We start from the raw sequence: 14902 nt of genomic DNA, 5'->3' as shown, positions 1-14902 counted from the left end.
TAAGAAGGCTCGGGTAGCTCATCGGCCTCTAGGCCGAACAATGGAGGGAGCTTCCTCAGGAAGTGACAAGCTTTGCTCTCTTGGAAAGTATTCAGGTGAAGATTGGGTGGGCCTTTGACTGGTTTGTTATAGAGAAGACGATTTCCAGTGGGCATCTAGGGACTTTGTTTTTAAAAAATCATCAACTGTATTACAACCCAGTGGGGCTTTTTTTTTTTTTGTAATCCAATGTGTTTTAGTTTATATATTTAAAGGTATTATTATGAGAAGGGGTCCCTAGGCTTCATCAGACTACCAGGAAGCCCAGAGCACAGAAGCAGTGACAAACCCCTGTTACTGGATATTTCTGCATCAATAAAGTTTAGAGCACGTGCCTTATGAGGTTCCTTCCAGGCCTGAGATTTTATGAGTCTATAAATGTTGCATATCTTGTCTGACAGAGACCTTTTCTTTCATAGGTTCAGAATCGGAGCCAACATCCCCCATTTCAGAAGCTGGCTTCAACACCATGGAGAAAAAGAGTGAGTTGTTCTCACAGGGTCAGGTTGGTCTTTTGTGCATGTCATTATCTCTCTTTTCATTCAATCCAATCAAAAAGTGGAATATTTGGACCCAACCCAAAGAGGACAGACAACTGGTTCTTCCATCTGGGGGCTCATATCTGTGACCCTTGCTTGGGTCAGAGGAGCTTAGTCCCCAAGAGATCTACCTATATCATTACTCTCAAGAAATGCATACTCCTGGCTATCTCTTTGACATATGTTCGAGGGGGCAGGGGAGCAGGGTAGGGAGAGGCAGGATGAAGGCAGTAAAATGTAGTGGATAGAATATGAGGGTTACCAGCAGTCTGAATTCCAGTGTTTATTACCTGTTTAACCTTTGTGTGATGAGTAAAATTCTAAGAAAAGTATGCTGAGATATAGTTTTTTCCTGGGCAAGATAACATTTTCTTAATGGTGATGAGGATAGGATTAATAAAATGAGTCACACTGGCCATTTCAGCCAAAAATCCAGGAACCCGAGAACGATCAATTTATGAGTTAGGCTAGCAATAACCAATAAATTGAGTCAATGACCTCTCTCAGTGACCAAAGACAAAGTGAGGGCAGACAGGGTCTTTCAAATCTAGGTGTGTCTTCCTTCTGATTGGCCAAGAGTACATCATTTGGACCTCCCCTGGCAAAGGTAAGACAATCCTGATTGATAGACTTTTTAAAAAAAGGAGGTGACTTAAGAGTTACTTCAGCTCCTCTTTACTAATTCTTCATTGGGAGACAGGAGTAATAGGTGATAGGATTAGTTTCTAGCTGGAAAAGTGGTTTGGCCTTAACACATGGTTGATCATGCCCTTCTCTGGCAATTTGTTGACCAATCATTTTCAGCCATGTCTGACTCTTCCTGAACCCATCTGGGGTTTTCTTGGCAGAGATACTGGACTGGCTTTGCCATTTCCTTCTCCAGCTCATTTTACAGATGAGGAAACTGAGGCAAGTAGGGTGAAGTGATTTGCCCAGTGTCACACAGTTAGTAAGTGTCTGAGGCTAGAGTTGCACTCAGGAAGATGAATGTTCCTGACTCCATGTCTCTAGTAATTTTGGCTAGAAAAATCAGAACTGTCCCAATTAGGATTCCTCCTCCCTGCCCCATTTGGCTTCCCCTTTGGTGACCGAATCTCCCTTAATTTTGACAAGGAGACAGAAGGAAAGGAGACTCAGTGGACCCAGCCTAAGCTGGTTCTTTGCTATTAATAGAAAGGGGAAATGGGGGTCAAAGTTTAGAAAGGGGCTAGGATTGATTATTCAACCAAGCCTTAAGTTCTGAGTCTCTTTTGAGCTTGACTGAGAAATGGGAGGAAGGGGTTGGCAAAATAGGGAATAAGATGGATTATATAGTAATATTGGTTATTACATTAAACAGCATAACATTAATTTTCCTTATTGGGTAAGTCATTTTACCTGTGTAAGCCTCAATTTTCCCATCTATGAAATGGGCTAGAATCTAGATAATATCCACATTACCTGTTCCAAGTGTTACTGTGAGACAAATGCTTTTGAAGGTCTATTAGGAGAGATAAAAGTGAGCTCTAATATTTATTATCGTCATGGACATTATAATTGTAAGCTGGGGGTGGATGGGGAAAGCTCATATCTGCCTAGTCCTTCCTGAATGGGGGCACCTTTTCGTCATGAAAAGGCACGAGCTTTAATTGCAGAGGCACCTCTCCCACTTATTAGCTGTGTGACTTTGAATAAGTTATTTACCCTCTCTGAGTCTTGGTTTCTTCATCTATAAAATGAGAAATTGAGACTACATGGGTCTTTGAGGTCCCTTCTATCTCTAGATCTATGCTTGAGTTTATTTTTAAAAATTAAAATGCATTTTATTTTGAAACAAAGGTCTGCTTTCTCTTCCTCTTACTTACCATAAGTACACCCCCACCCTCCTTAAGAAATGGAGAAAAGCAAAACCCCTGATACAAATACAAATAATTAATTGGGGGGAAAGACCATTCCAATGGCTTTGTAAAAAAAAAAATCTGTCTGTACCTGCATCTTGAATCCATCACCTCTATGTCAGGAGGTGGCCAGCATATTTCACTATAAGTTTTTCTTGACTCTTGGTCCAGTGTTCTATCCGCTGTACCAAGAAACTAAATCCTAGCTGCTATGAACTAATTTTGACATTATCTGTAGTGTTCCATAACTCTGCAAAGAAGAAAGGAAGATGCATTCTCATAGGTCTTCATCAGGACTAAGTTTGGCCATTATAATAAGATAACTTTTGATTTCAATTCTTTGGTTGTTGTTTCTTGGGCATTTTATTTTTCCACTTCTGGTTATGTCTCTCTGGAGCAAGTAATTATTTCTTATAGCACAGTTAAATTCCATTATGTGTGTGTATTCCAATTTATTTAGCCATTCACCAATCCATGGGCATCTACTTTGATACCACAAAAAAATACTGCTGGAAATATTTGGGGGGTTTTGGGCACCTTTCTATATTTTGACAAAGTCTCCTTTTTCTTGCCTTGAGATGTAAGACAATGAATTGCTACTCCTACTATAAGGGCTGACCAATGATTTCAGACCTTGAATGGCCACTCTGTACAACCTAGTCAGACTCTAAAAGATACAAAAGTTGGATGGAGTCAAGATGGTGGAGGGGAAAGACAGACTTGTTCTAGCTCTCCCCCCAAAACCCATAAAATACCTGTAAAAATGACTCAAACAAATTCTAGAGCAGTAGAAGCCACAAAATCACAGAGTGAGAGATTTCCAGCCCAAGACATCCTGGAAAGCCAACAGGAAAGGTCTATTGCACTGTGCTCAGAGTGAAGCCCAGCCCAGCCTGGACTACACGGCAAGAAAAGGACTGGAGCAGGTTTCAGGGTATGGAATCACGCATAGTAGCTGCAGTTCCCAGATTTCTCAACCCACCAAAGCCAAAGGCAGCTTCAAAAGTCAGTGAGAAAGCTTTTTCATCTGAGTGAGAGGGGTGTGTCATCTAGGCCCAGCCCCGGTCACAGGGCAGCAGCAGCCACTGCAGTAGCAGCATGCACTTTTGGAGCCCTCAGACTAAAGACCCTGGGAGAATCTAGCTGCTGATCTGAGTCTCAGTTCTTAATGGCAGTCCTGGAGTGAGGAGGAGCACTGATGTGGTGGAGCTGGTAGAGGCTCTGGAGAAGGAATCCTACTCATAGATCCTGGGCAGAAAAGAGTGCTTGTGGTTGCTCCCAGACCAGAGGGGAGTAAACTCCCCTCTCTTGATTGTGTCATCTTGGAGTAACTGGCAGCTTATAGGTCCCAAGAGTATACCCTACACCTGACAAAGGACTCCAAAGTCAAGTAACTGGCTAGGAAAATGCCCAAAAAAAGGAAAAAAATAAGACTATAGGTTACTTTTTTGGTGAACAGGCATTTTTCTCCCATCCTTTTGGATGACCTCCTCAGAGGAAGACATAAAAGTCAAGGCTTCTATGTACAAAATCTTCAAAAAATATGCAGTGGTCTCAAGCCATGGAACAGCTCAAAAAGGATTTTGGAAATCAAGTAAAAGAGGTAGAGGAAAAACTGGGAAGAGAAATGAGAGCAATGCAAAAAAATCATGAAAAAGGAGTCAACAACTTGCTAAAGGAGACCCAAAAAATGCTGAAGAAAATAACACCTGTAAAAATAGGTTAACCCAAATGACAAAAGAGGTCCAAAAAGCCAATGAGAAGAAGAATGCTTTAAAAAGCAGAATTAACCAAACAGAAAAGGAGGTTCAAAAAGTCACTGAAGAAAATAGTTCTTTAAAAATTAGAATGGCGCATAGGGAAGCTAATGACTTTATGAGAAACCAAGAAATTATAAAACAAAAACAAAAGAATGAAAAAATTGAAGACAATGTGAAAGATCTCATTGGAAAAACAACTGACCTGGAAAATAGATCCAGGAGAGATAATTTTAAAATTATTGGTCTACCTGAAAAACCATGATCAAAAAAAAAAGCCTAGACATCATCTTCCAAGAAATTATCAAGGAAAATTGCTCTGATATTCTAAAAACAGAAGGTAACATAGAAATGCAAATAATTCAGTGACCACCTCCTGAATTAGATTCCAAAAGGAAAACTCCTAGTAATATTGTAGATGAATTGCAGAGTTCCCAGGTCAAGGAGAAAATATTACAAACAGCCAGAAAGGAACAATTCAAGGATTGTGAAAATACAATCAGGATAACACAGGATTTAGCAGCTTCTACATCAAGGGATCAGAGGGCTGAAATATGATATTCCAGAGGTCAAAGGAGATAGGATTAAAACCAAGAATCACCTACTCAGCAAAACTGAGTATAATACTTCAGGGGAAACAAATGGAATTTCAATGAAATACAGGACTTCCAAGCATTCCTGTTGAAAAGACAAGAACTAAATAGAGAATTTGACTTTCAAATACAAGAATCAAGAGAAATGTGAAAAGGTAAACAGGAAATAGAAGCCTTAAGGAACTCATTAAAGTTGAATTTTGGAAAGATGTTATTTGTAACTCATGAGACCTTTTTCAGTATTGGGGTAGTTAGAGGGAATATATATATATATATATGTTGGGGCAGCTAGGTGGTGCAGTGGATAGAGCACCAGTGCAGGAGTCAGGAGGACCTGAGTTCAAATCTCACCTCACACACTTGACACTCACTAGCTGTGTGACTTTGGGCAAGTCACTTAACACCAATTGCCTCATCCTGGGTCATCTCCAGTCATCCTGATGAATATCTGGTCACTGGATTCAGATGGCTCTGGAGGAGAAGTGAGGCTGGTGACCTGCACAGCCCTTCCTCACTCAAAACAAAATCAAATGCAAGTCTTGTCATTATTTCTCTGATGGCATGGTCTTCTTTGGTAAAGAAGGATGAACACACATTATTTCGCTTGGTGATCTCCTTAGCTCACATGATTGAATTACCACCTCCATGCTAATGATTCTCAAATTTACATATCCTGCCCAAATTTACCTAGCCTACCTATTTTTGCTGACCTCCAATCTCACATCTCCAACTGCCTTTCTAGACATCTTGAAATGGATATCCAGCAGATATGTTAAACTCAGCATGTCCAAAAGTGACCTCATTATCTTTCCCCCTAAACCTTCCCTCTCCCACACTAATCCCATGCTTTCAGTCTCTCAGGCTCAAGACCTAGTTGTCATCCTCAGTTCCTCACTATCTCTCACCTTTCATATCCAATCTATTGCCAGAGTTTGTTAATTTTTCCTTTGCCCTCTTTTCACCTCTGACATTGCCATCTTCTGTTATAGGACCTTACCACCTCAGACGTGGACTATTGTAACAACCTGCTGGTGGAGCTGTCTGCCTCAAGCCTTTCCCCACTCCAGTCCATTCTTCTTTCAGTGTGATTTTCCTAAAGCACAGGTCTGATCATGTCACCCTCTCTATACAATAAACTCCTTTGGTTCCCTATTACTCAGAGGATCGAAGACAACATCTTCTGCTTGACATTCAAAGCCATTCATAATCTAGCCTCTCCTCACCCACTCACCTCAACATTTCCAGTCCTCTAACACTTTACTTCCCAGCTTACTCTTTGATCCAGTGACCGTGGCATACAAGGTCCCACAAACAAGACACTCCATTGCTGGGCTCTGAGCATTTTCTCTGCCTATTCTTCATGCCTGGAATGCTCTACGTTTTCACCTTCAGTTACTGGATTTCCTGGCTTTCTTTAACTCCCAATTAAAATCCCACTTTCTAGAGGAAGCCTACCCTAATCCCTCTACTGCTTTCTCTCTGTTAATTATTTTTATTTATTCTAAGTACAGTTTGCTTTGTATATATTTGTTTGCCCATTGTCTCACGCTTCCCCCATCAGATTATAAATTCCTTGGGGGCAGGGATTATCTTTGACCTCTTTTTGAGCCCCAGTGCTTGCTTAGCACAATGCTTGACAACTAGTGGATGGTTAATAAATGTTTATCACATGACAATCAAATGAAGGAATGAGGTGTGAAAAATTCCTAGACACCTCTTTTGAATCAGTCATTCAGTCCAAGTTATAACCTAGGTGTGAAAAGTCCCCAGAAAATTTGGAAGCCTTTGCACAACATGAAAAGATGTTACACAGGAAGCATATTGGGATTGGGTAAAGGGATCCCTGTGGGGTTTGGATGAGTAGAATGTGAATTTGTGAATTTGGAATCCAGCATTGGAATGAAAACACAATGGAGCAGCTGCAGCCAAGCCCCTGAGTGGGATCTGCCTCAAAGCGAGTCAATGAGGTTGCATGTCAGGGGATTATTAAAGGAAAACCAAGGTTCAGTCCAAGAAGAGAGACAGATTGAGTTTGCAGTTCTCAGATATGATCTTGTGACACCTTGTAATATTATGTGTGACAGTAAGATGAATATTGGTGGTGATAAAAATATTTTAAAAGGTTTGATAAGCAATTTGGATTCACAAGAGGGCCAATATATTTCTTTAAATTACCCTCTCACAGGAGAATCTCAATTATTTAACTAAGGGATCCCCTGGGTCTTTAGCATTCTCAAAATCACACAAGTCAGTGGTAGAAATGAGAGTCAAAAGCTTCTGTTTCTTCCTGAATCCTGTTTCCCCAGAACAATTGCCTGAGGACCTGTACTGTGAGACACTGGGGAAGATTCTGCATCATGTGAAGACACCTGTGACTGTGGGCCTTTATGGGCCATGTAGGCATCATCTGAGTCGCTTCATGGAGAGAATTAAAAGTAGGTATATGAGCCTGCACCTCTCTTGGGTGATGAACCATGTCCTCTGCCTTCCCTGCCACAGGCAGGTCCTTCTCTTCAACTATGCCTCCAGCCCTTCAGCCCTCCCACATCAGACTCATTTCTGTCTCCAGTTCCTGAGTTGTTCCAACCCCTTGCAAGCTTATTCACTCTACTCTATTTGGCCCTATTCTAAATATCCATAAAGAATAATCCCTCCTGGGATGTAGAAAAATATCAGTGCACTATTGATGTACTGTTGGTGGAACTGAGATCTAGTCCAATTACTCTGGAAACAATTTGGAACAGTGCCCAAAGGGTTGGAAAATTGTGTATGCCCTTTGACCTAGTAATATCACTACTAGGTCTATAACTCAAAGAGATCAAAGACAAGGAAAAAAGGACCTATTTGTACAAAAATATTTATGACATCTCTTTTTTGTATGGTAAAGAAATGGAAATTGAGAGGATGCCCAACAATTGGGGAATAACTGAACAAGTTGTGCTATGTGATTTTCATGGTATTTTATTGTGCTATAACAAATGATGAGGAAGTTAGTTTCAGAAAAATCTAGGAAGACTTACATGAACTCATGCAAAGTGAAACCAGAACAGAACAGAATCAGAACAGAACAGAACCAGGAGGACAATGTATAGAGTAATGGCTGTGTTGTAATGCCAGTTAGTGGTGAAAGACTTAGATACTCTGATTAAGATGATGATCTGAAACAATTCCAAAAGATGCATGATGAAAATGGGCAGCAGGAGGACCTGAGTTCAAATCTGGGCTCAGACACTTACTAGTTCTGTGACACTTAGAAGTCACTTCACCTTGTTTGCCTCAATTTCCTCATCTGTAAAATAAGCTAGAGAAGAAAATGGCAAACCACTCTAGTATCTTTGCCAAGAAAACTTCAAATGAGATCATGAAGAGCCAGACATGACTGAAAGCAACTTAATAACAATTGTGATGAAAAATGATATCCCAAGTGCAGACTGGAGAAGACTTTTTCCACTTTCTTTATGCTTCTTGCTCTAGTTTTGTTTTGCTTTTGAAACATAGCTAATAGGGAAATAGGTTTTGCATAACTTCACATGTACAATTAGTATCATATTACTTGTTTTCTCAATGGACTCGGGAGAGGCTAGAGGGACAGAAAGAATCTGGAACTCAAATCCCCATGAGTAACGTTCACTCATTCCCTCTCACCTTCCCCCTCTTCCTCTCCAGTGTAAAAGCTTTTTCTTGCCTCTTTTCTGTGAGATTATGTACCTCATTTCACCTCTCCCTTTCTTCTTCTTCCAGTACATTCCTCTCTCCCTTAATTTTATTTTTTAGATGTCATCCCTCCATATTCAACTCACCCTGTGCCCTCTGTCTATATGTATTCCCTCCAACTACCCTAATAATGAGAAATATCTCATGAGTTACAAATATCATCTTTCCATGTAGGGATGTGAACAGTTCAAATTTAATAAGTCCCTCATGATTTCTCTTTTATACTTACCTTTTCATGCTTCTCTTGAGTCTTATATCTGAAAGCCAAATTTTCTATTTAGCTCTGGCTTCTCAAGAATGCATTAAATTCCTCTATGTCATTGAATGTCAATTTTCCCCTCTATTCATTACACTCAATTTTGTGGAGTAGGTGACTCTTGGTTTTAATCCTAGTTGCCTTGATATCTGGAATATCATATTCCAAGCCTTCTGATCCCTTCATTTAAAAGTTGTTAAATATTGTGTTATGTTGATTGTGTCTCCACCATACTTGACTTGTTTCTGGAACTGTGACCAGGGTCCCCACTCTCCTATGTCTGCACACTGTAGTGCGTAAATACTTCTTCTTGTCATGGGATTGAAACTTGGAGCTACATATGGGCAATGCAACCAAGTCCTGTATCCAGTGCCAATAAAGGGTGCCTTGTAATTTCCTTCTCATCACTTGTCCGACTCCGTTACCATGTGTGGACTGAGAGCTCCCAAAGCTGCTGTGGATTTGATCACCCTCAATGCCCATGCTAGATGTCACTTCATCCTAACCCCAATGAAATAGACTTTTCCTGCTGACCTTTTAAGTTTCCTTGTGCTGGAAAATGTTTCATTCCATCCTTTTGTTGTTTCTACTGCTCCAGAATTCATTTTAAAGCATTATTTTAAAGTTTTTTGTCAGGGATTTGGAAGAGGTCAGAGGAGTCCTTGCCTTTACTCTAACATCTTGCCCAATCTGAATACTCTTATTTGATCATTAATTGAATAGAGGGGTCTCAGCAAATGGAGTAGGGCTCCTCATCATCATCCCAACTACTTCGAAGCTCTGCTCAACACCTTCCTTCTACTCAGGGCCTTTCTTCTTTTCCCTAATTGCTGGTATATCCAATTTATTGTGTATATACTTTTGATATAACTGGGATTTATTTACCATATGCCTGTTGTTCCCCAAATAGAATGTAAGCTTCTTGGAGGATAGGTATTAGTTTGGTTTTCCCCCCCCATATCCCCAGCTTCTACCATAGCACCTGATACACAGTAGGCATTTAATACCTACTGACTAATTAAATTCTTCTCCCAACAGATCATATGCTTGTTGAAGCAGAGAGAAGTGAAGAGAATCCCAACTCCCAGTGTTCGATTCAGTTTTATCATCAGATCCTCCTTCTATGGAAAATTGCCATGTATGTGCCTGAAATCCCAACAGATGAGACCAACACCCACTACATCTTTGTCCCCTTCCAGGCCTGGGAGTTTGCTGGCAGTGACTTCCTCTGGGCTGGCCTGGTCACCACCCTCTGTGACTGCATTGAGGAAAAGTATTGGCTGCCACTGATTTTTTACAAGCTTTTTGGGATCTCTGTCCAGGATTCCTCAGATGCTGGAAGAAAGCTAATGAAACGTTGGCTTACACGAATTTTTTTTACTTTCTTGGTGATGATTCTCATTGGTATTGGCTTGTGTTCCTATATTTTTGATTTGGACACCTCTGACAGCATAGAGGGACTCTTGATTCCTGGGGCTATAATAAGTGTGATGACTCTGTGGAATTTTGTTCGTGGGATATATGCATTTTTCCAGAACTCTAAGGAAAGCATCAACAAACTCATGAACAGTAGCAAGGTGTCTAACCAGCTTGGCTTCATGCATTCTGTGAAGGAGAAGATCGAGGTCCTCACCAAGTTCCTCTGTGTCTTGGGGGCATACAACAAACAGCAGATCAAGGTGGTGCTTCAGATCAGCCATCTGGATGCCTGCTCCCCTGAGAAGGTGATGGGGGCCCTGGAAGCCCTCCGCATCCTCCACTCAGACCCTGAAGCCCCATTTATCTCCATCTTGGCTGCTGACTCCAAGGTTGTTGCTGAGAGTGTGGAGAGGTCCAGGAGGGTGGGCAGCCTTACTGGGAGTGGCTACCAGTACCTGAATCAATTCATCACTCTTCCCTTTTCTGTGCCCCACATGAACAAGGAAGCCAAGAAGAATCTCTTAGATGAGATTGAACATTCAACAAAGACAAACAAACAGAATGATCAGAAAAAGAAGAGGAGGTGGTCACTTAGAAACCACAATGGAGACTTTGAAGATGGGAGAAAGGGCAACAGGGATCTGGAGACCAGTGTCACTGACCAATTCCAGACCATCATAACCCATCTTAAAGAAGAGAAGATTGCTAAGTTTCTCCCAAATAACCAAGCTCACATGAAACGAGTGGTTTACACAAGCTGGATCACCCTGAACCTCAGAGAACAGAAATTTGATGATAAACCAAGATTAGCACAAAAGCAGATACTGTCCATGGAAGAAAAAGTATGGCCCATAAAGGAAGGACAGAAACAACAGCTGCAGAAGACAAATTGGGAGCCAAATGATGAGAAGTGGGACCAGAACAGAGAGGTCCACAGGGAAGTGATTGCCTGGGTCCTCTTGGCCAATGAGTGGCCTTGTCGGGTGAGCTGGATGCTCCAGTGTGCTCAAGATGACCAGCAGTGGAGGGAGATACATGAGCATAGCAAGGGACAGAATGACCCACAGCCCAGTGGCACCAAGCAGCAGCCCACAGTGGGGATCCAAAGGAATTTTATGAAGTACAATACCAACAGACCTTATGTTCCTGAAGCCCATGAGTCCATCAAGCTGGAGGACAGCCTGGGAAAGGCATTTGTCAAGGCTGTGGCTGAATTGGACAGTATCAAGGAAGAAGTAACAAAATTAATGGAATTGGATGGGGACCCTGAGATCTTCTTGAAAATGCTCCATTTCCTAGATGAGGAGTTCAGATTCACTGTGCAGAAGGCCCTCAACTATTGGGACATCACAACCAACCTGGATGGGTCCCTGAAGCGACACATGGAGCTGATCCGGGGCAGCAGGACACTGAAGCAAGCTGCCAGGTGTCAGCGGTTCCTCCCACTGTCCCTGCTGAAGATGTCCACAGAAGACGTGTGCCAGGTGGTAAGGAGCAGGGAGGTGGGAGGTGGGGGTCTGCTCTGTCTCCTCCCTTCATCACACTCTTCCTTTCCCTTCCCAGCTCTTCTCTCCTCCCTCTTCCTTCCCTTGCCAAAGAAGGCACTGTAGTGCCTGAGCAAAGCAGAATTGCAAAAATGTGTGCTGCACAGATTTAGAGCCATCTCCACTGCAAATGTTCATGTGGACTATTTGTGCCCAACCTATGGTAGAGCCTTCCAAGCTCTGATTGGCCTGATCAGTCACTCAGACTCTGACCTAGTGATGTCATTTTGGTCCTCTTTGAGCACAAAGGATAGCAGTCACCTTCATTTCTCTCCTTTGCAGAACTAGGATTGAGAAGAATTGAGCTTCTATTTAGGGCCAGAGAACAGGTCACTCCCTAATTCTTGAACATTCTCTTTCTCCCATAGCTGGAGCAGAATGCCAGAGCACTGGGCATCTCTGATACCAACATGAAGCAGTACATAGAGAAGATTCGCAAGGAGAACCTGAGTGGAAGGGCCCTGGTTTACAGCCTCAACTCTGAGATCAAGAAGACTCTGGGCATGACTCTGGGAGACTGGGCCAGCTTCAGTATCAGCTTCCTCAATGTTCTGCCTGAGACCAACTCCTCCTTAGCAGATACCTTGAAAGAGTAGGGCTTTGGGGGGAAAGTACGCATTAAGTCTCCTTGTGTGTCACTAATTCATTCTCAGTGTCCTTAAGTAGCACCTTTTGAGTCCCAGACATCTCATATAGTTATCTGGTCCCTAGATATTGTTTCCTGGACAAAAGGGTTTATTCTCAGCACCATTCTAAAAGGGAGTTCTGCTTCTCTGGTTCATATCTAGAAGTTCCTATATAATTTCAACTTCTTATAAAGTACTACGCTCTCTTAAATTTGGTTCTCCAATTTTGAAACTACAGAGAATTTCAGTTTTTATATCATTTGCTGTTTCTACCCTTACCTAAATCCTGTTCCTACTATAAAAATCTTTTAAAAATTTGAGGATCCAACCATAAAATGAACGAACTCGTCTGCCATTTAAAATTACCCATCAGATATTTTGATAAAGGGGAAATGACTTTCTCTACCACTATCCATACAGTGTATGTTTAAGAATCCAACTTTGAGATCTTATTACCAAAGCATGCTTAAAACTTGAATTTCCATGATACTTTCTGGAAAGTAATCATATATATCTGCTTATAATTCTTAGAGAAAATAGTCTAAGTCTGCTGCTTTTCTCAATATTTACTATCCTATGTAGACATCTATCACATTACATCTTTTTCTTATTACTTTGTCTAACCATTTTTTCCTTAGGAGGAGGTGTGATGGCAATCAAATTAGGATATTTTACTGTTTTTGTTTTACTAAAAGTGCCTCTGATTGCATAATGTGATTAAAGAAGATCTTTCCCATTCATTGATGTGCCTGTTCATTGTGGGAAGCTTGATTAGGGGAGCTGTTTTGTAGGAGGGTCCCAAGTACCTTTTGCTTTTTCTATTGAAGCACTGGGTCACAGAGTTACACCCTTTGGCTCTCAAAAGTGAGAGCCAAAAGTGTATAAATACACTCAGGATAAGGTTTTACTTTGGGGCTTAGTTTTTGTAAGAAGATTTGCGTGCCAGAGGAGGACTCTGGGAATCCTCTAAGGAGCCCCCGACTTTGAAAACCCAGATGTCGGTGCTTCCTTCTCTGGTAACTGTGATCAGACAGTTGGACCTGTCTGCTGAATTCAAGCAGAGGAAGCCATGTCTGTTGATCTTTGATTTCTCTGTATTTTCTTTGACTGACTCCTCTGAACTAGGTGAATGATATATGTGCTTGGTTAAAAGAATGATACATGTACTTGATTAAAGTGATTGTTAACCACTTAAAAGTATACTTTCATTTTATGAATGTAGATCTCAGAACCTGTGGTAGCAGGCCCCCCTGTGTATGTTGGAAGTACTTACTGTTATAGAAGGTTATGCCTATATTATTAATTGGTGTTAAAATTGTATGATATTCAAACTTACAATCTATTATGGTAATTCAGAGATATACTAGTATCCTTCTATTATTTAATAGATTTAGTATAGTACTTACAAAACATATTGATTATAGAAATTTGCTATAAAAAGGAAAAGAGGGACATAGTTATCACAATGCCATATATCATAACAGAAGGGAAAAGCTTTCTTAGCTCTGTTTGATTCCAGGCATGAGTCATATCTGACAGCCAGTCATGTAAGTCACTAGATGTTAAAAGCTGGGCTCAGGGTTCATTGGATGGGACATTTTCCTTTTCAGAAAGGAAATAACACAATTGGAAAATAGAGTCAGGAAAATCTTACCTAGGCCGTGTCCAAGGCTGTCCTCAAAACCCTTCCCGCATACAGACATCCACCTTTAGCAGTTCTCACCCTGCAGCACGTGCCGTTCTACTATTGGTTTCATCTAATTCAGACAATTGTCTGTGTAATCAAAGCTCAAGAAAAATAGCAAATTACAATCCCCAAAAGTCTTGTATAGCCAATTCCAATAATTAGAGTTTCAGAGGAATTCAGGTCTCATGGATCACATATCCTAGATAATAAGTATCGAGTATAGTCTCACATTGGTAACAATAAGAGATTTGTTACAAGAAAATCCTACTGCTCTCAGGATCTCTTTAAATAATAGGAACATCTTAATGTGGGCCTTCAACAGTTCACATAAATTTCTGCACATGTTCTAATTCCAGATTAAAAAGAAATATTAGATTTCCCATCCAGACAAAGCAAAAGAGCTTATAAGTTACTGCTCTTCACTGACGTAACTATCTGTACTGGAATTCCATTACTTAAATAGAATGAAAGGTTCCTAACTTTACCCTCACAACTTGATAGATTTACATCCTTGTTTCACAAGCTGGTTTATTTTTCTCTAATCATACTCACTTTGGAAAAATGAGACACTTCAGGAATTTAATCTTATATACATGATAAACTCAAACACTAATTTAACTCTTGCTTCGGCCGTAGAATGACTACAAATTCAGATCAAAACAAGATCTCTTCTGCTAATCAACTCATTATAGTAATTTAGCTATAAATTATTTTGCAAATGAAAATTTAGTAGACCTTCTAAAAATCCCAGAAGAGATTTTTATACAACACTTCTTTTTTTCTTTTTTATTAATTTATTTATTTTCAGTTTTCAATATTCACCTCTACAAAATTTTGAATTTCAAATTTTC

The 14902-nt window shown here is 40.7% G+C and overlaps 1 protein-coding gene across 1 annotated transcript; it reads left to right on the top strand.

Moving 5' to 3' along the window:
* Positions 1-9827: 9827 nt before the first annotated feature.
* LOC140508547 (NTPase KAP family P-loop domain-containing protein 1-like) lies at positions 9828-13055 on the top strand. The gene is made up of 2 exons (XM_072616490.1): positions 9828-11681; positions 12107-13055. Exons 1-2 carry the CDS (start codon positions 9912-9914, stop codon positions 12332-12334), a joined length of 1998 nt encoding a protein of 665 aa, XP_072472591.1. The 5' UTR covers positions 9828-9911; the 3' UTR covers positions 12335-13055.
* Positions 13056-14902: the final 1847 nt, after the last annotated feature.

Source organism: Notamacropus eugenii, chromosome 5, assembly GCF_028372415.1.
Source record: "Notamacropus eugenii isolate mMacEug1 chromosome 5, mMacEug1.pri_v2, whole genome shotgun sequence".
NCBI lineage: Eukaryota > Metazoa > Chordata > Mammalia > Diprotodontia > Macropodidae > Notamacropus > Notamacropus eugenii.
This window is presented reverse-complemented; position numbering and strand designations above follow the sequence as displayed.